Genomic DNA, 26,439 nt, shown 5'->3' on the forward strand with positions numbered 1-26,439 from the left:
TTGCTTTCTCTGTTCCTTCTATTAATAATGCCAGCCCTGCCGATAGATTTGAATGGGTGGTACTGCCCCAGGGTATGGCCAATAGTCCTACTATTTGTCAAGAAGCTGTTAAATCTGCCCTTTTCCCATATATTCATAAGGGCCTTAAGGATTTTCATTATATGGATGATGTGTTAATATGGGGAGAATTAGATACAGATCTCTCCGCCCTACGTGATTTTCTAATCCCTGCCTTAAAGAGAAGTGGACTTAATGTAGCTCCTGAGAAGATACAGCTAATTCCTCCAATATCTTTCTTAGGCTCAGAGATTTCCCTAATGCAGATTCGTCCTTTAAAACCTTGTGTTACTTTTCCTTGTAATCTCACTCTTGCTTCTTTACAAAGTTTTCTTGGAAATTTGAATTGGCTTAGGCAGTATCTTTATCTGCCTACGAGCTGCCTGCAACCACTGTTCGATCTGTTAAAAGGAAACAAACAGCCCTCCTCAAAGTGTATGTTACCCCTGAAGCCTCCTTGGCACTGGAAAAAGTTAACCAGGCTCTCCAGGACAAGCACCTCGTTCGGTTCTCCCCCTCCTCTCCGGTAAATCTTCTAATCTTTAACTCCACCCCCACAGTAGTGGGGGCATTGTGGCAGAAACATGGCATTCTCGAATGGCTTCATACGCCAGTAGGCGGAGCCCCAAGACTCCTTACTGAGATTGATGCCTTAGCATTTATGGTTCCCCAAGGAAGAAACAGATCGGTTCAGGTCTTAGGAAGGAAACCAGATTCAGTCATTCTTCCCTTTTCTCTCAAAGATACAGAATGGCTCATACGCCACCATTCTCGTTTTGCCGTAAGTTTAATGGGTTTTCCAGGACAATTAGATAATCATTTTCCCTCTAATAAATTGATAGCTTCTTTACCTCTGTTGCCTCTACGAGTACCTAAACTTTTCTCTTGAGATCCCATCCCCTCTGCTCCTACAGTGTTCACTGATGGTGGAAAAAAAGGGAGCTGCTGCCCTTATATATTATCCAGACCAGCAATACCCCAAACCTCTCTTTACAGAGCTTCCTGATAATTCCCCTCAGTACAAAGAACTTTATGCATTTTCCTTGCATTAAAAGTTGTACCAGAATCCTTCAACCTTTTTTCTGACAGTGTGTATACTGTTAACTTACTTCCATGGCTTGCTCGATCTTATGTAAGAATTGATGACAACCCACTTTCTCCTCTTTTAATTCAAATTGCCTCTATGCTCTGTTCTCGAACCCAACCACTGTATGTTCAGCACCTACGTTCCCACAGCCCTCTTCCTGGTCCCCTGTCTGAAGGGAATGCTGCAGCCGACCACCTTGCCTCCACAGGAATTCTCCTAGCCTCTGTCTCTAATCCTGCTGACTTTCATTCCCTAACCCATGTTATCTTAAAGGTCTTCGAGCTTGATTTCCTGATATTCCTCTGCCACACTTAAAACGTATTCTTGCTACATGTTCCTCGTGTGCAGGTCTAATCAAAATACCTGCTATTCAACCTCTGGGGGTTAATCCTTGAGGTTTAAAAGCCAACACTCTTTGGCAAATTGATGTTACCACATACCCAACTTTGACAAACAAAAATATGTGTTCGTCTCAATTGATACTTTCTCTAAGTTTATGTGGGCTACAGCTCAGACTGGAGAAAACTCAAAAAAGCTTATAAGCCATATGCTCTCCTGTTTTGTTGTAATGGGCTTACCTCTTCAACTTAAAACTGATAATAGGAATGCTTTTACTAGCAAACAATTTAAAGATTTTTGTTCCCTCTGGAACATTACTCATACCACAGGCATTCCGTATAATCCACAGGGACAAGGCATTGTTGAGAGGGCCCATCAAACTCTTAAGGCTCAATTAAATAAAGAAAAAGGAGAAATGTACCCCCCCAATATCCAGCTGGCAAAAGCCTTAACTACATTAAATCTCTTTAATATTTACAAAAACTCAGACCAACCTCCTATTATTATTCATTGGCAAAGACCACCCACCCTCCCAGCTATTAAAGTCAAATGGAAAGACCCACTTGATAAAATTTGAAAGGACCTGACCCCCTGTTGACTATGGGGAGGGGTTTCACATGCATTTTTCCACAAAATTACTCCAAGCCTGTTTGGGTTCCTGCCCACCATGTCCAGCAATACCCACACGATGGCGCTGATATCCCTGAAGAACAAGAAACACTGCAAGAAGACTGGCTGCAAGAGGACTGGCTGCAGGATGCACGCCAGGATCCATAATACAGCATGGCAGAATAAAAAAAAATCTGATTCACAGAACATCCCCCTCCCCCGAATGTCTTATGCTATGACTGGCCAGTTGTGTTTTGTGAGTGAGTGAGTGAGTGAAAAAAAAAAATTGAGTGAGTTGAGTGACAAAATTTTTTGTACGACCCATTGTGCTCAGAGTACTCTGAAAGTTAACTGACTTTATATAAAATGGCTGGACGCAACCATGGTTTCTGGAGACGTCCAGAAACAGTCCAAAAATTGTTCATTGCTCTTTTTGATTTCTTTTTTAAGTCTTGATATAAATATGAAATGTTTAGTCTTAAACTGTGTGAGTAAAGATGGTTCAACTATGACAGTAGATCTAAATTCGCAATTGAAATGATATGTCTTAGTTACAAGTTTTTCTCCTCCTATGTGTTATAAACTATGTTTAAATATGCGTGTTTCAAGTTTGGTAAACATTAACTTAATGGTCAAAGTGTAACTTTGAAGCTACATTCTTACCAGGAGAGGTAAAATCGATTCATTAAAGTAACTGAGTGTTTAAGGTAAAACTCTAAATATTCAATGTGACAATTCATCATCTCCTAAGTTAAAATACAAATTCTCTATACAGGACAGTTTTGGAGGGCCCCCAAAAATGTCCTGTAAACTATCTTCTGGAAATTAATCCACAACAAATTTGGCATTGTAAATGTACAAAAAGAAAGAGTCACTAAAATGTGTTAACTCTAGTAACCTGAGTTTGCTTAAAAACCCAATGTAAAAATAGTTAAGAATCAATATATGTAACTTAAATTCGGTATGAAAATTTTGCTATATAGAGACTGCTACATGAGGTCACATAAGATGACCTTTACATGAAATTATAAAGATACCTAAACCAATTATAATCATTGAGTTATCAATTGTAGTAAACTTCTACTTTGTTACAAAGTTTTTTCATAAGTAATTGACTACAGCTATGACAAGCCTTCGCATAAAGAAGCATCTGCTCATATAGAATCCCCAGAAATCCATCTTGGACCCCTGACCTCTGACATCACCCACAATTACAGCCATCCCCAGAAACCCATGATGTGACCTGACACGATCTGGAGAACCTGATTCACAGACTCCGAAGGACAAGACTTTCCTACTGCCTTTCTCTCACCCATCGGTGTCTGCTCTTCCTGCTTCTGTTTCGCCCATCATGTTTTGGCGGTTCCAGGTCACTCTCTACAGAGAAGAAAAGTTCCAGTGGCTGTCCTCCTCCATCAAGATAGACGTGTGGCATTTATTTCCTGGCCGTTGACACTGGACTGATGCTTCTATAGAACTTGCTGGACACTCCCTTTATATTGCTGGACTTCTTGAAGAATGACTGTAGCAGTTCATAGAACTTTCTGCCAGCTGACTCGGGATTTTGCAATGCCAGATCACCCCTCTAGCCCCTCGGCTTATCAGTCCCCCACTCCTCCACCCATCAGGCTCACTCTGTCCCTTGCTACTCTTACTTATCCCTCCCTGTCTTGTGCTAGTTCTTTTTGAAGACACTCACACGCTATCATTCTGCTTTCTTCCCAACAGGTTTCTGTTCACCCCTACACTGCTATTCCCCTGACAGAGATGAAGCCTTTTACAGACATTGACTCAGTTATATATGGCCATTAAGTAAGAGGGAGATGTTGGGGAATTGTGAGGATATGGTTGAGCTTGGAAGGGCTTGAGCCTGAGGGGTGTGTCAATCCTGTTAGTCTCTCTCTCTACGGAGAGGTTGAGCAAGGAGGGACAGTAGAACCCCAAAAGGTGTGCCTCTTATCAGTCTCCCTGCCTCACAAAGTGCCCCGTACTCCTGATACTATGGCCATTAGTTAAAAAGAAAGGGGGAGATGTTGGATAGTATGCCAGCTCCCCCTGGCTTCTGCTTAACAAAGCACCGGTATGCCTATATAGGGATTGGTTTGATCCCATTCAAAGTGGTCTATCTACATAAATCACTTTTACATTTACATAAAGCACCACACTCCCTCCAGGGCATTAGTGGTTTAGTGGTAAAATTCTCACCTGCTCCGCCCCCTCTCCTTGTCACACCCTGATCCTCTCCTTGTCACACCCTGATCTTCCACCAGTCACTTTTCGCTCCACCCTCTCTATGTCACATCCTGTTTCCACCCTACTTGGAGAGTATAAAAACAGCTGCTCTTCTGATTAAAGACATTTGGAAATTGCTTTCCGGCTCCAAGGGTTGCAGAGTGTATCTCCTGCGAAGTTAGTGCGGCACGAGTTCCTGATCCCTCTCCCATGCAGTAGCCTAGATCTGCTCCAGTTGAGTTCTCTCCAACCCAGAGAGCACTAGCTCAGGAAGAAGCACCCTCAGGCTATCCTGGCAGAGAAAGGCAAAAGCAGGCTTGGAAGGTAGAAACTTCCTTTAGCAACTATTGTGAGGGTTTTAACTGGTGGGATTAATGTTACCCTGCAGGTGGGGAGGGTCTCAAGGTAGAAAGAAGATAGATCAAAGGAATGGAATGGGCAAAAGAATGATTATGTAGATAGGCCATAGTATTGGGAATGCAGGGTGGAGCAGGGGGAGCTGGCTTAATGCCCGACATCTCCCCCTTTCTTTTTATCTAATGTCCATAGTATCAGGAATGTGGGGTGCTTTGTGATGCAGGGAGTTTGATAAGACAAGGCACACCTTTGGGGTTACTCCTGTCCCTCCTTGCTCAACCTCTCCGTAGAGAGAGAGACTGACAGGAAAGACGCACTCCTCAGGTCAAACCCTGCCTGAGCTCTCTCACCTAACTCCTTGCTCACTCTATAAAGTTAATCTGCCAATTCTGTTTTACCAGGGGGGAAACTGAAAGTTAGTGATGTCCCTTCATCTGTCCAAGCTGATGCAGCTAGCTGATGAATCTTACATGCTAAGCCTGCATTGTCCAACTCCAAATACCAAGGTCTCACCACAGTAAAAGATTCTAGGGTGGGGGGAGGGGTTCAGGTCCTAAAACATGATGGCAGAGGAGGACCTAAGGGGGATTGTATTGTTTATCCTATCTTTTAAAAAAATATTTATTTATTCCCTTTTGTTGCCGTTGTTTTATTGTTGCAGTTATTATTGTTGTTGTTATTGATGTTGTTGTTGTTGGGTAGGACAGAGAGAAATGGAGAGGAGGGGAAGAAAGAAAAGGGTAGAGAAAGACAGACACCTGCAGACCTACTTTACAGCTTGTGAAGTGACTCCCCTGCAGGTGGGGAGCCAGGGGCTCAAACCAGGGTCCTTACACCAGTCCTTCTGCTTTGTGCCGCCTGTGCTTAACCTGCTGCACTACCACCCAACTCCCAGGGGGTTGTATTGTTATGTAGAAATGTTATGCATGTACAAACTATTGTATTTTACTGTTGACTGTAAACCATTAATCCCCCAATAAAGAAATTTAAAAAAATAAAAAACACAAGTTCTTCACCACTGTGCCAAGCTTCCCCCACATGACAAAATGTATTCCTCACCCTCAAGACCATACACAATTTAAAAGATGCTCATCTGAAGTCAGTTATCCAAAGAGAAAGAGAAAACAAAGCCTCTGAGAACACTCGCACTGCACAGTCCATTCTCTGGGTAGGCGGCTAAGAAGCAGAGTGCACATCCATTTAGACCCTGTGTTCGATCCCCCAACACTGCGTAAGATGGTGTAGCAATGCTCTGTGGTCTCTCTCTCTCTCTCAGTAAAAATGAATGAAGAAGTGAAAGAACAAATAAAAAGCAAACTGCACAAAACTGGAATCGTTCTGGCAACACTTGGGTCTGGGCAATTGCTCCAGCTGAGGGAGTCGGGGGATCATGTTGTTTGCAACTGAGGTCCCCAGTTCCCTCGGGGCTCTGTACACGTAGGCCGTGGTTGGTGGGGACACCCAGTCACAGAAATCATTTGGTCTGGTTCTGCCAAAGCCACTGTAAGTGGGGCTCAAACTTCAGTAACTCTCCTTTGTCCTTTCTAGCACTCTCTGAAGGGTGGCTGCGACAGCCAACTCTACCACTCTAGGAAGACTGGTCCTGGCTACGGAAGAAGGGCAAACGCTAGAAGAAGAAGAGGGCAGCCTAGAATGTTCCTAGGCTGCCAGGGATGCAGAGCTTAACACAGGCTCCTGTGCTAAATATGACTATATACGAGCCCTAGGACAGACTGACAGGGTAAGCAATTTATAGTATTTATGTATTTCCTCATGTTTGGGAGCTACTCTGCCCTAATCCAGCTTCCTAGTTGTAGTCTCAACTGACATCATTTTCCCAGACAATATTTTTAGTCTCACTACATGTTAGCTATCAAGCTCAGGCAAAAATTAACTAAAGTCATGGGGCCCCTTGGAACATACCTAAAATAGATTTCCTCACTTCTTCCCACCTGAAGACCCCTAATTTCATCTGCTCTATTCCTATCTTTGGGTTTCTGTTTATTAAACAATTTGTTCTACTTTATATCGTACTGCCTTTCAGCCACCAAGTTGCAGATGCTACCACGATGCCATCCTGACTTCCCTGGGCAGACAACCTCACCAACATGTCCCAAAGTCTCACCTCTCCAGAGCCCTACCCCGTTAGGGAAAGATAGAAACAGCCTGGGGGTATGGATCCACCTGCCAATATCCATGTCCAGCAGAGATACAATCACAGAAGCCAGACCTTCAACCTTCTGCACCCTATAAAGAAGTTTGGTTCATACTCCCAGACGGATAAAGAATAAGGAAGCTTCCAGTGGAGGGGAAAGGATATGGAACTCTGGTGGTGGGAACTGTATGGAATTATACCCTTATCTTACAATCTTATTAATCGTTATTAAATCATGAATCTTTTTTTTAATTCAGCAACTCTGGGAGCTTTAGTGATAGTAACATTAGCTGCTAATCTTTAAGTTAATCATTTTGTACGGCCCTAGGATGATGCTATAAATATTCAAACAGCCTTTGGCAGAAACACAGGTTCCTCATCCCGGTCTGTTGTGTCCCCATGGCCACACCCAGCCCATCTGTTATTTGTGCAAGTGGCCAGTTCCTGGAGGAGTCTGGGATACTCAGTGGCAGACATGGATCCCCAGTTCCTGGAGGAGTCTGGGACAGTGGCAGTCACGGATCCCCAGTTCCTGGAGGAGTCTGGGACACTCAGTGGCAGTCACGGATCCCCAGTTCCTGGAGGAGTCTGGGACACTCAGTGGCAGTCATAGATCCCCAGTTCCTGGAGGAGTCTGGGATACTCAGTGGCAGTCACGGATCCTCAGTTCCTGGAGGAGTCTGGGATACTCAGTGGCAGTCACAGATCCCCAGTTGCTGGAAGAGTCTGGGATACTCAGTGGCAGTCACGGATCTCCAGGTCTGAGAACCTCACTGTGCATCATTCTGGCATCAGGTGAGAATTCAAGAGTGTGGACATTCTGGCTCACAGTTACATTTTCCCTGGCAACTCCAGAGACTACCGAATTAATATACATGAAGGTAAGTGATCTTTACTTGGCTCCGGGCTGATGAGATTCTATCCCACAGACCCTCCCACCAGGCTATAAAAATGAAGAGATGGGGAAGAGTCACACAGAGCAGGATACCCCCCCACCCCCCACACACGTGCTGCCTGGCTGCCTGACCTCTTACCTCCGCCATCCTCAGCCAGTGTTCTCCAAGTGCTTGAGCAGGTTCATAAATAAGCAGGCGAGGGCGCCCCAAAAGATTCACTGGAAATACAAGCACACGGGTGGCTTTTAATACTAAACCGCACAGCGACAAGGCAGATGAATCTGTGTCTCGGATCAACGTCGCTAGTCTCTGCTTTGAAACGCTTTCAGCAACAAGTCCGCTGCTAACCCCGGAGCCAGGGCCCCACTGAGCACCTTTGTCTCCATGAGAGGGAGCTGTGCGCGGACTGCAGGGTGGCGCCGGAACTGCTCGAGCATGCTCTCCTGGATGAGGTTCCACAGCCACACCTTCTGCTGCTCCCGGCGCCTGGCGGCCAGCTCCCCGCTGGCGAGCATCACGTCCTGGAACTCTCTCATCTTATCCCACATTTCCGTGACTCCCTCTCCAGTTCGGGCAGAAATGCGAATGACCTGTTGGAGAGCGAAGGGATAGCACCATGTTGCCAAAAGCGAGAGAACATCTCCCAGGGAACTCGGATTAATTCTTATGGCCTACGGTGACAGTAAAGTGACAAAATTGAGACATTTTATCGCTGCATCTAAGTAAACTGAGAAATATGCCGATGTCACTTACCTGGATTACTAAGTACATCACAGGATTAAAATATTGACTCCAATGGGGCTGGGTGGTGGTGCACCTGGTTGAGCACATATGCTACAATGTGCAACGACCCAGTTTAGGCCCCCAGTCCCCACCTGCAGGGGGCATGCTTCACGAGCAGTGAGACAGTGCTACAGGTGTTTCCTCTCTCTCTCTCTCTCTCTCTCTCTCTCTCTCTCCTTCTCAATTTCTCTGTCTCCATGCAAAAAAAGATGAAATAAAACACTGACTCAAGGTCAAATTTTTAGTCCAGAAATTTACCAGGACTTAGAACTGCCCAGATGTCATTCACCAGAAGTAACACAAAGACACTGGGAGCTGGTGGCATGGGTGAGAAGGACAGTCAGGACGGTTTCCCTGAGGGCGGAGTGCCAGAGAGGAGAAGTTAAGAAAGCAGCTCCATTCCCTCCAGCCTTGGCACCTGAGTTGGCATGCCCCAGAGGCCGAGCACTGCACCTGGAAGCACGAGACAGCTCAGACCCGACACGGGAGTAGGGAGGCTGGGGCTGAGGGGAGGAGATGTCAGCTTTCTCACTGGAGTGATGGCGGCATATTCCGTCCACGTGTGCATCAGGCTGTCCAGCATTCTCAGAGTGCTCAGGACAGGGCTTTCCCCTCCCGATGAGCATGCGGGGAAGGAAGCTGTCACAGCAAAGCCCTTTCCTTGCTTTCTCAAACTCCAGTACAGGTGATTGAATCACTAACTAACTGCTCTATCATCTCAAGGATGGCTCCTTCCAGAATGGATTTGCTCAAGCCAAGCATTCAGCCATGAATCCATCACCTCCCATCCGGGTTTTGATAACCAGGGGTTGAAGGGCTGTATTTTAAGTCCCGACTACACACTCTGTCATAATTTTTCAAAGTCGCAGCCTCAATTACAAGCACAGACTGACTGCACATGGAGCCTGGGACTCAGCCTCTCTCCCCAGGCCCACGGCCCACTGTGGGGAAAGACACCTGCGGGCGGCGAGTTCACCTGGGGCCGCCAGACTACCGAGCGTCTGCGAAGCAGCTTCAAGGCGCTCATGTACTCGCTCTGGATCCTCCGTGCCTGCACCACCAGGTCCCCATCAGACTTGGTCACGGCGACCAGATCTGCCATCTCAACAATGCCTCTTTTGATACCCTGAGGAAGAGGAGAAGAAGAGAAAGCAATTCATCAAAACCACTGAATGTGAAACTGCAAAAAAACAAACAACAACAACAAAAAGTGGGGGGGAGCATTAGTCAATGCTAAGATCTTGAAAGTCTCTCTCTCTCTCTCTCTCTCTCTCTCACACACACACACACACACACACACACCACAGTCATGCACTTTCTGAATTTTAAAAAATATTTTTAAAATACTTATTTCCTTTTGTTGCCCTTGTTGTTTTGTTGTTGTAGTGATTGATGTCATTGTTGGATAGGACAGAGAGAAATGGGGGGGGGGGAGAGACAGTGAGGGGGAGAAAGATAGACAGCTGCAGACCTACTTCATCACAGGTGAAGCAACTCCCCTGCAGGTGGGGAGCCGGGGGCTCGAACTGGGATCTTTACACCGGTCCTTGGGCTTTGTGCCACGTGCACTTAACCCGCTGTGCTACCGCCTGACTCCCACTTTCTCAACTTTTTAGCGATGCCAGAACTCACACACCAAAGCAGAGTCAGGGGCCTACTCTGCTGTCCAGAGAGGACTCTGCAGCACTGCTCTTGGGGCTAAGGGTGCCCACTGTGATATTTCTTCTCGCATCAGGATAAGAGGCTGAACGGCACTTGGCACCAAGATGCCACGTGGCTTAGAGGCCAGAGATAGTGCCTGCTGTCTCGGGATGGAGCCGCCTCTTGGGAGCTGGTGTGCAGCTGCATCCCCTCCAGGCAGAAGGTGCTCCGCCAAGAACACCTAGCACCAGCACGTGGATTTAGAACACTTCATCTTGGGATCTTGCCCGAAGTGTCCTGCCTGCGCCTCTTGATCTGAATGACGCACAAGCGAAAGCTCAAGAAATCAAAGACAGGCTGAACTCCAAAGGCCAGTCTTCTTTGCCCAAGTGTAGTGTCGTCCATGGAAGTAAATGTTTTGTTTTGGTTTTATTTCACAAATCTTTTATTTATTTTTAAAGATGTGTTTATTTATTTCTTATGAGAGAGAGCACTCGCAAGAGACAGAAGGGCAAGCCTGAGCCCCCTCCAGTACATGTGACACTGAGGATGAAACCAGAAGCCTCGGGCATGCAAGTCTGATGATCTACTAGTTGAGCTATTTCTCCAGCCACTCAACTATTTTTAAGCATGACTTTAACTATGAAACTCTAACAGTTTGCAGCCTCCACAGTGGATGATCATTATACTTCAGAGTTACACAGCTGGAAGCAGAGGTGTTGTGTAATAAAGGAGTCATCTGGGCTTAGAACTATCCACATGGCTGTCAGCAGTGTGCAGGCCCTGCCTCGGGCTCCTGGGGGTGACCCCCCAATCCACAGGGGAGCCTTCTGATTCACAGCAGATGCCCAGGACTCCACCTAAGCCTAGGTAAGGAGATGACTCGGAATGGGAACTGAACACGGCAGAAAGACCAACCTCACCTAATGCTGAGGGTTCAGGTCTTTAAGCCGGTGACAACGCCTGGGGTGCAGTGGCTCTGTGTGTACCCAGCTGCTTATGGCAGAAGATGACAAGCTGGTGGAGGGTGAGGAGTACTGGTACCTGTTGTGGGGAAATGTGATGCTATACCTCAGTGGTAACAACAGTTTTGTCAATCAACATTTCCTCAATAAAGGGATCTAAAAACAACAGTGATACCTTACAGGGAACTTAGGAACTGAGTCTACAGCAAACACCCATGCAGTATTCATTCACCTCTGTGTTACGGATGGAGAAAGTTCAAGGTCAAACATTGTTACTATAAGTTGATAGAAAATATGGAGAGGACTGGGGAAATAGCATAATGGTTATGAAAACAAACTCTCAAGCCTGAGGAGGACCTGAAGGTGCCAGGTTCAATTCCCAGCACCACCATAAACCAGAGCTGAACAGTGCTCTGGTTAAAAAAGGGAGGGTGCAGGTGGTGGCACACCGGGTTAAGCACACATAGTATGAAGCACAAGGACCACAGTTCAAGCCCCCGGCTCCTCACCTGCAGGGGGGTCACTTCACAAGCGGTGAAACAGGTCTGCAGGTGTCTTTCTCTCTCCCTCTCTATCAATTCCCTCCCCTCTCAGTTTCTCTTTGTCCTATAAAAAAAAAAAGTTGAAAAAATGGCCACAGGAGCAGTGGATTCATAGCGCAGGCACCAAGCCCCAGCAATAACCCTGGAGGCAAAAAAGTTAAAAAAAAGGAAGAGAGGGAGGGAGGGGAGGAGGGAGGAAGGAAGGAAGGAAGGAAGGAAGGATGGATATATAGGCAGTCTGCCTAAGATGTGGGTGTTTTAGGGACTGTGACTGATGCTTATTCTTCTACTCTATTTGTTAACAGTTCACAAAAACACAGTATTAGAAACGCATACATATATATATACTTGTCTCCAGGGTTAACACTGGGGCTCAGTGTCTGCACTACCAATCCACTTTTTCCATTTTGTTGCCGCTGTTGTTATTGCTGTTGTTATTGTTGTTGGATAGGACAGAGAAATGGAGAGAGGAGGGGAAGATGTGGGTGGGGGAAAAGACAGACACCTGCAGACCTGCTTCACATCTGTGAAGCGACCCCCCTGCAGGTGGGGAGGCAGGGGCTGGACCCTGGGTCCTTGTGCCCATCCTCGTGCTTCATGCTATGTGCACTTAACCTGCTGCGCTACCGCTCGGTCCCTGGAAATGCATGCTTTCAACAGTATATATCTGGTGTGTGTGTGTCAGGGGCGAATCTAAAGAATTACCTGCAATTCATCTCCGCCTGCTGGGGGCAGCAGTAAAACAAACATGTCGACCATACTGGCCACAGCAAACTCCGACTGGCCCACACCTGAAATATCAAATCACAGCCATGTGCTAGAATGTTCTGGAAAACCTGACTCTCTGGAATACAATGTGTCCTCACTTAGTGTCGCTGGCAGGTACTTGGCAAGCTGGGACTTTGGCTCCCCGGGAGGTGGCCCCGTGGGCACAGTGTCTGCCCTGGAAGCATGAGGCCCTGAGCTGGTCCTGGTATCACAGGTGCTACAGTGATGCTCTGGTTCTCGCTCATTTCCTTCTCTCGTCAGCAAATAAATACAAAAATTTTTCAAAAAAGAAACTGGAACTTTGAGGGAGACAACATGGAACAGAAGCAGGCTGTCCAGTAAGTGTTGGTCCACATTTGGCAGGGGCTCCATTTTTTTCAACACTATGACAGAATGATGGCGAAGGAAACCCACTGGGGAGGGGACCTGCTGTCCCCTGACCTTATGTCCCATTCTACTGCAGTCACAGCCACTCTGTCACCTGAACGGATCCACTTTAATATCCCGTCACTGAAGACTTAACGAGATGCCTCCTCCTGCCCTCTGAGTAAACCTGCTGTGCTCAAGCTCTCTCCCTCCTCCGCTCCCACTGGGTACCCTCTCTAGTGCAGTGGAGAGCCTCCCCCGCGGCTCCCCCGCGGCTCCCCCGCGGCTCCCCCACTGCTGAGTGGCTCGGACACTGTAATTCTAAATGCAAACCAACTCTCCCCCAACCGCAGTTTCTTGCCTCAGGAAGATAAGAGATTGTGTCTCCATAAGTATGTGACATCTCTTGGGTTTCCATATCAGCATTTTCATTGCATGTCACTACATGCTAGGATACAAAGATGAAATAAAACATGGCCCTGTATTCAGAGTTACTGAATGATACTAATTTCCTCCATGAACAATGCAGACAGTCAAAGGCGCTTAAATCAAATAGGCACCGTGCAATAAAGTACTGTTTCTGTAGGGCGTTCTACTGCTACAGATCTCCCTGGGACCTGTAACAACCCGCCTTGTTTAGGAAGCTACACTGTTTATCTTTCTTTTCTCCTTGGGCAAGGATTACAGCCTCGCTGCTCATTGCTCCTATGGAGCCTGAGATGGCATCTTGTATCCTATTGCCTCTTTCATAAATATCTGCCGAATGAACAGAATTAGTTGCCTCTCCTGTCTGCTCACTCTAACAGCACTTGACTAGCATGCGATGAGGGAGACACCCACCTACTGTTTCAATAAGAATGATGTCGTAGCCCGCGCCTTCACACAGCAGGATGGCTTCATTTGTGGTCCTTGTCACACCTCCTAGAGTACCGCTAGTAGGAGAGGGCCTGATGTACGCGTTCATGTCTCTCGATAGCTCTGTCATTCGGGTTTTATCACCCAGGAGCGACCCTAGGACACACAGTAACATTTTATCATCTCGGCATGTGGGGAAGGGCCAATTATCAACCAGCTGGCTCCACGAGGAAGGGCCTCAGGACATTTCTCCCCGATTCTTCAAACCTATTTTGTAGAATTGAGCCCCCTCCCCCAACACGGTATAGACAACAATGGCAAATAAATATTTTTTAAAATGTCAAGCCCCTCAAAACCTTGACCGGCTTCCCCTGACTAGATTCCTCAGCCTCCCACTGGAGCACTGAAGACCCTCGGAAGGTAGCCCCTTCCAGTTCAATTTCAACCCCCCTGGCTTCCAAGTCGAGCACCAGTGCCCAACTCCTTATACCATGTTATCATCGTGTCTGTGGTTGGTACCTAGGGTAATCTTGCCCTTGGGGGAAAGTGCAATGTCTGGTGTTTTCACTTGTAACTCCTCAGGGTGGGATGCTACGTGGTGGGTAGATGTCAAGGTCACTGCTGATGACCCTCCAGTGCACAGGCTATTGCCACAGTCCAGAATGGGGTAAGTACCTCAGTTGAGAATCTCCGACTTAACAAAACTCCTGCCTGTAGAACCATGCCTTACAGCTCCTGTCCACTGAATTCTTGTTCATGGGCAGTGATTCACTTACTACTACAAACCAGTACTGATGAGGTTTTAGGCTTCACAGCAGCATTTTGGGAAATGTTTACACTTGCAAATTTCAGATATCTGAAACTACTGCAGACACCTCTCCTTTTGCCATGCAAATGATCCCTGAATGCATGCCCTTTGCCAGCCTGAACTTGAATTTTCTTTCTGCCAGCAAACTACATTCTGCACATAGCACTGATGCTAAACATTGAGAAGTTTCTTGAAAATGTGCTCTTTTCTCAGTGTCCAGTGTAGAGTTCCCCTAGGTTCTCACTCCAGAGCACACACTGGCTGCATGGCTCAGTCAGCATATGAGATGTCTCTCAAGTGGTTTTCTACACGGAAACATGTCTAGATCAACAACCTGCACAGCTGTATCTGAAGTCATCATCTGATAGACTTTAGCATAGCTGAACCAGGCATTATGAGTCTCTCTCCCATAGAGTAGTTTTCCCCAGGGAACCCAAAAACATTAGAGACCTGCAGAGTGGTCTCAAGGCTACTACGGGGCATCTGGGACCCCACAGCACAACGAAGACTGAAGACAGGCCCAAAGGCAGGTGCTTCTCAAATTTTAATGCCGAACTTGTTTCATTTTTTTTCAAATCAACAAGTGTTTATGTGACTGCAATAAGGCCGACATTTAACTTGCAGTGTCTAGTTCATTCTTGTATATTTTATCTTGAGAAGAAACCCTCATTTTCAGTTTGAGCCCCACCAAACTTTAGCCCTTTAATGAGACTAACTTATGCCACCATTTCTGCTTCTCTTGTCTCAAGCTATTTTTTTCTTTTATGGCTTCAAGCACTTATTTGGCAATAGCACGAAGGTGGGGGGGAGGTGGGGGGGCACGACAGCAGAATAGCAATCTCACCCATTTGAAAACGATGGCAGCTAAAAGAGAATTCTATGGCCAAGTGCATATCTTTAACAAAGTTCTTAGGTTGTAAATAAGATGATTCGCTGATACAATTTCAATCTTGACCCCATAAGCATAAATTTCATTTTACAGCTAAATGTTTTGTGACAGTAAATAGAACACTACCTGAATATTCTCAGCTAAATTTCCCGGTGAGCAGTAGTGGGATCTGTTGTCTCCCTCCCTACTGACCGAGAGGCTCTAGAATATGATTACAACAGACGAGACTGGGCGTGCAGGCTAGAATATGATTATATTATCTTTGCCTTTTAATATTAAACTTCAGCACACAAGCCAAACACTTCTGCAAAGTACCTGGAATTGGGCCTGCCCAGCAAACCTCACATTGTGTGTTTCTCTCCTTAAGGCTGGCAGGACTGTGCCACAGTCACTGTGCTACAGCCTGGCACCTTCCTTGCGCCATGCCTCACTTAAGAGTTGACACTCGAATGTGTATTCAATGAATGGCTGTAACACAAGAAGTTTAAATCATCATGAGGTGGTAAAGGAAGTAAGCCCTTCCTTGAGTATTTATATGACATGCTCTATGTACTCTTTAAATTTTCTTTGGGGTGTGTGTGTGGAGGGGGTGACTAAGCTTATTCATTTTATCTCTAATGAGCTGCAAATTAAACTTTGAGTAACTGCATGACCTCCAATCAGAAAGTGATTGTGTGCTGAGTGTTACTGAGAGAATGGCGATTTATTACACAGGCCCTCTAAGAGCTTTCTGCTTAACTGGACATGTAATATGAGCAGGTGACAAGTTATAAAGAATCACGGGAGTTTTTTAGAGCTAGAGATGTTACAACAGCAGCAGTTAAAGATGAAGGCGTGAGGAGCCGCTTGGTGAATCACTCAGAGGCTGGTGGCTGCAGGCAAAGCGCCCGGAGGACTCGTTGGGTCAGTTCCTCAGGGTCCAAGGACAGAGGCTTGTGGGAATACTTCCACCTCTGGGCTCTGCCCCACTACTTCTGTAAGGAGGCACACTTGTCCCAGGCAACCTGTGATCTGCTCTGTACGGAACCCAATGCCCCAAACTATCTTCTCCAGCCTTCACCTCACCTTCCCAAGAGTGTTCTCGCTCTCTCTCTCTCTCTTTCTTTTAATTTGCTTTTTTTCCCTTTTGTTGCCCTTGGTTTTTTTAAATTGTTGTTGTAGTTGTTATTGTTGTTGTTATTGATGTCGTTGTTGGATAGGACAGAGAAATGGAGAGAGGAGGGGAAGACAAGAGAGGGGAAGAGAAAGACACCTGCAGACCTGCTTCACTGCCTGTGAGGCAACACCCCTGTAGGTGGGGAGCCGGGGGCTCGAACCGGGATCCTTATGCAGGTCCTTGCGCTCGGCACCATGTGCGCTTAACCAGCAGTGCTCTTCCTGACTGCATGTTCTCCCTAAATCCTAACAGCTCCACGAGCTCCTGCTCAGCAACTGAAAAGCAGTGGTGGGAATGCAAACTGGCGAAGCCCCTTTGCAAAACCGCATGGAGAGTCCTGAGACACAAAAGGAACTGACTGTGGGAAGGACATTCAGATATTAATTCGAAGGGACACATGCACCCCTCTGGTCACAGCTGTGCGATTCGCAACAGTCAAGAGTGGAAGCAGCCTAAATGCCCATAAGCAGAAAGCTGGCTGAAGGAGTATTCCCTGGAATACTACTCTGAAATCAGAAAAAGATGATACTGTGTCCTCTGGGACAAGCTGGATGGAACTGGAGGTGATTATGTTTAGTGAAATGAGACGAGAGACAAGTACCAGATGGTTTCATTTATATGTAGAGTCTAGAGAACTGATACACATGAACTTGCCAAAAAAATAAAAGAAGAAGGAAACAATTAAAAGCAAATAGTTCTAAGAACTATGAGAATTCTGGTGGCAATCACTGGGGAGTAAGGGTGGGACACAGAACTCTGGTGGTGGGTGCGGTGTGGGACTAGACACTGTCATCTTACAATCTTGTAGCCCACTATTAATCACAAATAAAAATGAAATAACATTAACAATAATAACAAATAAAAGCAGTCCCTTTGCTTTAGTGAACTATTCATCTCTTTACTTATTTCACTTAGTATAATCACCTCCAGTTCTATCCATTTTGTTCTACATAATATGATCTCCTTTTTGATTGCAGAGTAGTGTTCCATTGTGTGTATATCCCACAACTTCTTTACGCAGTCATCTGTCATTGGACATTTAAGTCGTTCCCATATTTGGCTACTGTACATGATGCAACTATCAACACAGGGGTGCAGATCTCCTTCTGACTTTGTCCTTCCATAGCCATTGAGTTTATGTCCTAGGAGTAGTACTGCTGGATCATAGGTATTTCCGTATTTATTTGTGTAAGTATTCTACAAACTGTCTTCCATAGGAATTGCACCAGGTCACACTCCCACTGACACTGTAACAAAGTTCTCTTCTCTCCACATCCTTGCCGCACTGGTCATCTGTTTTGTTGGTGTGGTTCATTCTCACAGGTGTGAGGTAGTATCTCACCAGGGTCTTGATCTGCCCTTCTCTAATTTTTTCATATGTCTGTGAGCCATCTGGATGTATTCTTTAGAGAACTGTCTGTTCAGATCTTTTGCTCATTTTATCACTGTGTTGTTTGTTGTGTTGCTGGTGTGTCTGATATCTTTGTAATTTTTTTAAATTAGTGATTAATAATGACTAACAAGATTTTAAGACAACATGTACAATTCCACATAGTTCTCTCCACCAGAGCCCCATGTCCCATCCCTCCCATTGGAAGCTTCCCTAGTCTTTATCTCTCTGGGAGTATGAACCAAAGATCTTTATGGATGCCGAAGGTGGAAGGTCTGGCTTCTATAATTGCTTCTCTGAGGGACATGATTTTGGCAGGCCCGTTCATACCCCCAACCTGTTTCTAGATTTCCCTAGAAGAGGTAAACTTTTAATACAAGTATAGATGACAATAGAAAACAAACTTTAAATTAAAGAAAAAGAAAAGGAATCAGACATTTTCTTGTAAAATGTGAGAACTGACACGGTTGGGTGGGGGGTATGGCCACAAAATGGTGTGGGGGGGGGGTGGCTCATGCACCAAGTAAGGGTATGAAGAGACTGATGATTCTATAAAAACATATGAAATCACTAATCCAAATATATTAGTAAAGGAGTAAAAATAAAATAAATAAAAGCCCCCAGCTGTACTTACCACCACTAGTGCATGAAGAAGGATCCACAGCCAGCACGGAGAGCTTATGCCCTCTCTCGGTGAGCATTTTCCCAAAATATTCTATAAAAGTTGATTTTCCAGCCCCAGGGGGCCCAGACAATCCTGAGGAAAAAAAAAGAGACCTTCTAATTCGATCAAATAAGGCATTACCTCTGGGATGAGTTCTATTCAACAAAGCATTTACTACCTTCTTATTTCTTCTAATTTATTAACACAATCACTGAGATACTTTAACACTGCCTGAGCAAAAATGAAAACGCACTTCTTTACCTAGCTCCTGAATAAATAACAGGGCTTCCGGGAGAAATGACTCTGTTTACCAAGTCCACTTGGGAAGGGAGGAGTGCGCTCTGCCTTTTCAACTCGAACAGAACTTTTGTTGCCGCTCCAAGTTCTTACATTCGAGTCTACATTTCTGCCTTCGTGAACAGTCACTACTCCCCACCTACCTCAAGTCCAGATAGTTTATCTTCCTATTGGAAAACAGCTCCCTACTGCAGAAAGGCCCATGGCAGAGAAAACAGATGTCTAACTACAAAGGACAATGTTTTTCTTCATTTCATCATAACTGAATCCTGAAAGATAGACAATTCCCCAGCTGGGAAAGCTCTAGAGCATGTCAGGTCAGAGCACAGATCGGAGAACTGGCAGGCTGGCTCTTAGCTCTGCCTCTTAGGAGCTGTGTGATCTTGGGCCAGTCACTTAATTCCTGTGCCCGAGCATGCTGTCCAGTAAAATAGAAGAACAGAACCTAGCTCTTCAGGCTATCATGTAGATTATTAAGATCCGCAATATGGGGAGTCAGGCGGTCGCGCAGCGGGTTAAGTACACGTGGCGCAAAGCACAAGGACCAGTGTAAGGATCCCGGTTCGAGCCCCCCGGCTCCCCACCTGCAGGGGAGTCGCTTCACAGGTGGTGAAGCAGGTCTGCAGGTGTCTATCTTTCTCTCCCCCCTCTGTCTTCCCCTCCTCTCTCCATTTCTCTCTGTCCTATCCAACAATGATGGCATCAATAACAACTATAACTACAACAGTAAAACAACAAGGGCAGCAAAAGGGAATAAGTATTTTTTTAAATTTAAAAAAGATCTGCAATATGTTTAGAAAGGTGCAAAGCATGATGTAAGAGACTGATAAGATGGTCCCCACTTGCAGGAGAGAAGCTTCAGTGCTGCAAGTATCTCACCTTCTCTCTTTCCTCTGTTTCTGTCTTGTCAAATAAAAAAGTTGGGGAGACAGCATAATGGTTATGCAAAAGACTTTCATGCCTGAGGCTTCAAAGTCCTAGGTTCAATTCCTAGCACCACCATAAGCCAGAGTTGGTCAGGGTTCTGGTGAAAAGAAAAAGGGAAAAAGAGGAAGAAAGAAAAGAGAGCAAACAAAAAGACACCCTTAGTCTCTGACCCCAGAGTAGGGGTCACCAAAGGGGGGTGGGCTGGGTGCCCGGCTGTGTGCACAGGGGGAGGGGGGTCTGGGTACTCTGGGGGTGGGCGTGGTGTAGCAGCACATTTTGAAGAGGCGTGGAATCATAGTGCTAAAAACACATACAGTCTGGTAAACCAACCCATCCTTAATAAAAATAATTGCAAAAAAAAAGAGAGATTGATAAGTACAATCAATAAGGGATGTGACACAGAGACATCTCATTGCAACTAGATCCAAACGCACACTCTGTGCTTGGTTCCTTGCCACAATTTTCAGGACAGGCTTGTCTTAAACTTCTTGATGGGAGCTGAATAAACACTGGCTGCTTTTATTTACTGTGGCGATAAAAAGCAATGCAGTAAAGACACAGGTTTCACTGGCCTCTGAAATCAGTCTGGAAGAGCCAGAGCACCATTGCAAACACGTGAGTCGTTAGTTGGTTCCAGCCGTTTCTGCGGCATCTTCTCTCCAGAGACTCTCAAAAGCCTAGGACAGAAACATTCTGTCGTAGCGGGAGTTTCTCTTGGGGGAGTTTGCTATTTTGTCTGCCTACAAAACATGAAGAGCATTAACACCCAATCTTGTCCTCTCAAGATGAGAGCTCTCTCAGTGAAGGCAAAAGAGTAAATTGTGTGAAGAATGTGGCCAGGACAAGCATCAGTGGGGAGCTAATTTTGAGATTATCTCTAAAAACTAAACTTTAGTCTCCAGATTACAAATCAACTGAGATGTAAACATCCAATGTCATGCACATCCATTTTTTATAGTTGTTTCTTTTTAAAAAAATATTTATTTATTCCCTTTTGTTGTCCTTACTGTTTTATTGTTGTTGTTGTTGTTGTTGTTATTGATGTCATCGTTGTTGGATAGGACAGAGAGAAATGGAGAGAGGAGGGGAAGACAGAAAGGGGGACAGAAAGACCTGGTGGGGAGCGGGAGCTCAAACTGAGATCCTTACGCCGCCGCCACTCCTTGAACTTTGTGCCACCTGCACTTAACCCACTTCACTAACGCCCAACTCCCAGCACATCCATTTTTAAGTGTATTGATGCTCCTTCCAAAATATCCACAATTTTTCCATAATTTCAGAATGGGTTTAGTGGGAGAGTTGATTGGAATCATCTAATTTTCTTTTTTTTTATTTAAAATTTTTTTAAGTAACTTTATTTATTTATTGGATAGAGATAGCCAGAAACGGAGAGGGAAGGGGGAGATAGAGAAATACCTGCTACACTGCTTCAGCACTCATGAAGCTTTCCCCCTGCAGGTGGGGACCGGCCAGGGGCTTGAACCCGGGTCCATGCACACAGTAGCATGTGCGCTCACCCAGCCCCAAATCATCTCGTGTTGTTCCATCACAAAACACTCCTGCTCAAAACTGACTAGCTTCATTCCTACTGGCCAAACATCTAAATCCCACACAATTTAAAAAATCGTAACACGTTCATTTGCAACTACAGAAAGAAAAAGTTAAGCGGGGCTGGGTGGTGGCATGCCCAGTTGAACGCAAATGTTATAATGCTCAAGAACCCAGCCTTTGGCCCCCAGACCCCACATACAGGAATGAAGAGCTTGGGGAGCAGGGAAACAATGCTTCAGGTATCTCTCTCTATCTCCTTTTCTCTCTTGATTGCTCTGTCTCTATCCAACAAACAAATAAAAAAATAAATGAAACATAATTTTAAATGAAATAAGCTAACTACTCAAAAACATCAAGGCAACATCTAATATTCTTAAAAAGCAAATGGGTATGGTCCCTCTTTTAAAATTCACTTTGGTGGTAGGGAGAGGTGGGACAGTCTAATAGCTATGAAAAATTTTGACTTTCATGCCTGAGGGTCCCAAGTCCCAGGTTTGATTCTCTCCAAACTGCCATAAGCCAGAGCTGAGCAGTGCTCTGTTATCGCTCTGTATCTTTCTCTCACTAAAACAAATAAAATTTAATTTTAATAATGGGAAAAGGTGTGTTTAAAAAAAAAATCATTTTGGTACTGAGACAACTGGGCTTATAGCCAAGTCAATGCCAGAAACAAAACGTCTGCAAAAGTAAGGCTGGCCCAAGACAGGTGAGGAAAGAAACCTAAAAAGCTTTTTGACGGGGGTCGGGTGGTAATGCAGCGGGTTAAACACAGATGGCACAAAGCACTCGGACTGCCTTAAGGATCCCGGTTCAAGTCCCCGGCTCCCCACCTGCAGGGGGGTCACTTCACGAGCAGTGAAGCAGGTCTGCAGGTGCCTGTCTTTCTCTTCCCCTCTGTCTTCCCCATCTCTCTCAATTTCTCTGTCCTGTCCAACAACAACAACAACAACAGCTATAACAACTACAACTAGGGCAACAACAAGAGCAACAAAATGGGAAAAATGGCCTCCGGGAGCAGTGGATTCATAGCGCAGGCACCAAGCCCCAGCAATAACCCGGGAGAGGAAAAAATTATTTAAAAAAAAATCGTTTTTTGACTTCTGAAATAAGGTAAGACTAATTATAGCTGCTATAAGCACAAAAGCAGACAACTCACTTCAGACTATTAAACAGAAGGCCTACTAGAAGAGAGGCAGACTTGGTTAACAGTTCTACGCATAAGCTAGCCCGGGACTCAGAGCCCACACAGCAAGAGTTCTGCAAAAGCAAAGCCCTCATATCATTCTCTTAAGATACAAAGCCTGGGCTCAAGTGCCCATGACCTTTTTCTTCCAACACAAGACCAGTATTTGCAAGGGAAAAGCATTGAAAATTCATCTCCAAATTTTGAAAAGACAAAAAAAAAAATTGCCACCTGATCACAAACAACTTAGATTCATTTTAAAGGGAGAGGTAGAACTTGGAAAAATATTTACTGGACAGAAAAGCGTACACACGTGTGCAAGCACTAACCCACTCGAAAGGCCAGGGGCTTTCCTTGATTTCGCCGCTCCTGCTGTCCTTGGTAGAGCAGCACTTTCTGAAGAAGCACCTGGGCCACTTCCTTTTTCCTGCTGTGAGTTGATTCTACCAGGGTTATGGCCTCTGCTAAGCAGGCCCTCTGCCCTTGGATCAAGCCGGTGTAAAGTCTATCCACGAGTCTTTGTTCTTTGTCCGAAAGCCCTTCTGTGTGTGACCGTAAGGTGCTCTGTGCACAGAGCGCTCTCGTTCTCGCAGAACCATAGGGTGGCGGCACCCACTTTGCACGAGGGGGCGGAGACTTTGGGGGCAGTCCTGCTCTGAGGTGCGTGCCTGAGTGGCAGAGGAAGTGGTGGCGGAGGGGTGGCCGCAGCAGGCCTTTCAGGAGACTCTGGTGAAGGCGCTGCAGGAACAGAGAAGGCTTCATTCTGGCTGTCACTGGGCAAAGTGCTGGCAACTTTTTAGATGTGGTGTGATTTGTGGCCTCCCTGGAAGAAAGGAAGACACATTAACAGAGCCGATGAGGTGATAAAATGACCAGTGTGGTATTTGCTATAAATCTCCTAAAACACATAATGATAGGGTCCCGGAGAGCAGACAGGGATGTGTGCTTCTTAGCAGACCCCCTGGTCTGTAGTTAGTAGAGCCACCCCAGGGTGGGAGTGCCTCTCGGCTGTGGAACCAGAGATACACCAAGACCCATCCAGGGTGGCCATTCTTCTTACATTTCTCTCTATGGAGCTTGCAGTTCCCTCACCTCAGATATGTGCGATTTTTTAGTCAAGTCCCTCTGAGAACTGGGCTTTTATTCTCTCTACCAAAATGAGAGAGTGGGGGGGGGGGAGTGGGAGGTACACTCACCAGTGCAGGCACTGAAGACATAAGCTTATTTAATTCTTACAAACATATTTATTATAACTATTTTTTCAGTTTAATATTTATTTATTCCCTTTTGTTGCCCTTGTTGTTTTACTGTTGTAGTTATAGTTGTTATTGATGTCGTTGTCGTTGTTGGATAGGACAGAGAGAAATGGAGAGAGGAGGGGAAGACGGGGGGGAGAGAAAGACAGACACCTGCAGACCTGCTTTACCGCCTGTGAAGTGAATCCCCTGCAGGTGGGGAGCTGGGGGCTCGAACTGGGATCCTTACTCCAGTCCCTGTGCTTTGCGCCATGAGTGCTTAACCCGCTGCGCTACCGCCTGACTCCCTTATTTTTTCAGTTTTTATTGTGCTACAACAGACTTCCAACACTAAGTTTAAGGTATGCAATGCAACAGCCTACACACTAGGGTGAGGCTCTGATTCTCTCCTTTCTCTCTCTCAAATAAATCTTTAAAAAAGAAAGACAGGAGCAGCAAATAGCACACCTGGAAAGTACACCTGCTTTGCCATGCACATGATCCAGGTTCAAGCCTGGCCCTCACCACAAAGGAGGAAATGCTGGTGCTACAGTTGTCTGTCTGTCTATCGATCTGAAAAAACTGACCTGCAACAGGGAAGCCTCAGCATAGAAAAAGCAGTGTGTGTGGTATAACATGGATCATCGACACTGTGAAGTGACTCGCACAGTAAGTTTAGTTAACACTTACCACCTTATGTAGCTACACAAAGGAAAATGATTCGCCACGAGAGGCCTAGTGCACAAGGCACTGGCCGCCTAAGGAAAGGAGCTGTCAAGTGATCAGACCTCGAGAAACAACTCTCTCCGCATATTGCCAGGCGGAAGCTCGGAACCCAGCTCCAAGACCTTCTTGTCCCATCACGACTCTCATAGACAGATGGAGCCTGACAGGTTGCAAATAATAAGGTTGTTTTTTTTTTTCTCTTTCTTGTCTCCAATCTGCTGACTTGACTTCATATCCCACCTGCCAGCCATTTAATAGTTATTCAGCCATGCTCAAATACTTTATTTCATTTTATTCTCTCAGAAAACTTTCTGAGGATGACTGGACAGGTATTATTACTGATTTCTAAAAGGAGGGGAGGTGGAGAGGGAGCCAGATAGTGCCAGTCAGTCAGAGACAGGCCACGACTTGGACCTCTGACTTTCCATGGCCGTTCCCCTACAGAAATGATCCTGAGGCGAAGGAAGAGTCCTGCAGGCAAAAGGGAGAGAGCTAGTACTAACTGTGTGTTCTCCGAAAAAAGAAAGAAGCATTTCCAATGCACAGTGATGGTGGCAGCCTACAAGCAGGGAGACGGACGCTTCACCAGTACAGAGAACATGCTCGGCAGACTCTGGGCCAAATCAAGCCCTGGCCCCACGCAGGTGGGACGCTATCACATGCAGCCTAAGAGAAAACCGAACTATTTCAGACTAGCCCTTTCACGAACATGGCCTCTCATGACCGCCTCTTATGACCCAACTAAGTTACATTCCCCCAAAAGAGCAGAGTAATGTGGAGATATTGGCAAAAGAGGACAGGAGATCACAAAGGCTTCACTCCACAATCGCCTGAGCACCTACTGGGAGCTGGCTTTGCAGTAGGCTGGCACTGAGGTTATGACTCCATCAAAGAGAATAAGAGCTCCTGCCTTCTTGAAGTTCACATCCTGGAGCGGTGAGAAAAAGAGGCCTGAGTGAGCAGGAGGGGGTGTGAGAGAGGAAGTCAAAGAGGCGGACAGGCAAGAGGCCTTAAGGGGAGTTTTATTCTGAGACTGCGGGAAAGGTGGGGCTGCCCCTGGATTACTGGGGGGTTTTGGGAGGCGAGGCCTGAGTGAGGGCAGGTAACTCAGTACCTGCCAGACACTCTTAAGTTCTCCAGCAGGACCCTAAGCAGACACCGTGTTCCTCAGTGGTCAGAGCCCAAGGCGAAATGAGGTGGCCTCAATACTGGGGGGGGGGGTGTGCAGCAAGGCCAGTGACAGTAAGTGAAGTCACCAATAATGGAACCGGAAGTAAAGAAGAGGCCTGGCACCGACCTTCCTAACACACAGAAGGAATACATGTGCCCAAGTGTCATCTTTGTGGGTAAGTGGCACCACATGTTTTTATGAGTTGTTATTTGTTCTGGCTGATCATATCTTGCTGATTTTTTTTAAATTTTTTATATTTACTTATTTTCCATTTTGTTGCCCTTATTGTTGTAGTTATTATTGTTGTTGTTGCTGTTGCTGTTAGGACAGAGAGAAACGGAGAGAGGAGGGGAAGGCAGAGAGGGGGAGAGAAAGATACACACCTGCAGACCTGCTTCACCTTCTCACCTGACTCCCCTGCAGGTGAGAAGCCGAGCCAGGGGCTTGAACCGGGATCATTAAGCCAGCCCTTGCTTCATGCCATGTGCACTTAACCTGACTCCCTCTTGCTGATATTTTAAAAGAAGCCTATGCTACTGTAGAAGATGGGACAATACCCTGCCCCCCCCCCACACACACACACATACACACACCCCAGCCTCCAGGACATCCGTCTTAATCCCTGGAAACTGTGAATGTGCCCCATGACTTGGCCAAGGGGCATGAAAGCTGCAGATGAAACGTCAAGTTGCTAATCAGCTGACCTGAATATGAGTGCTGGTCCTGGCTCCCCTCCAGTGGACCCTCTGTGGTCACCAGGCCCCTCCATTGGGAGAAGAGCACAGTGACC

General features: G+C 46.0%; 1 protein-coding gene across 2 annotated transcripts in view; it reads right to left on the reverse strand.

Annotated features, from left to right (window-relative positions):
- Positions 1 to 7,957: 7,957 nt before the first annotated feature.
- Positions 7,958 to 26,439, reverse strand: part of MMAA (metabolism of cobalamin associated A) — a 28,648-nt gene continuing 10,166 nt past the window's right edge. Inside the window, exons 2-7 of one of the 2 annotated variants that reach the window (XM_007528458.3) lie at positions 22,847 to 23,340; positions 18,530 to 18,652; positions 13,638 to 13,808; positions 12,369 to 12,454; positions 9,492 to 9,641; positions 7,958 to 8,322 (exon numbers count right to left, since the gene is read on the reverse strand). In XM_007528458.3, the coding sequence (XP_007528520.1) occupies positions 8,035 to 8,322; positions 9,492 to 9,641; positions 12,369 to 12,454; positions 13,638 to 13,808; positions 18,530 to 18,652; positions 22,847 to 23,279 (1,251 nt within the window). In that variant the 5' untranslated portion in view covers positions 23,280 to 23,340 and the 3' untranslated portion in view covers positions 7,958 to 8,034. The remainder of the gene's footprint in view (positions 8,323 to 9,491; positions 9,642 to 12,368; positions 12,455 to 13,637; positions 13,809 to 18,529; positions 18,653 to 22,846; positions 23,341 to 26,439) is intronic. The other variant, XM_060179013.1, reaches the window with a different exon arrangement.

The sequence above is a fragment of the Erinaceus europaeus genome, chromosome 19, assembly GCF_950295315.1.
Source record: "Erinaceus europaeus chromosome 19, mEriEur2.1, whole genome shotgun sequence".
NCBI lineage: Eukaryota > Metazoa > Chordata > Mammalia > Eulipotyphla > Erinaceidae > Erinaceus > Erinaceus europaeus.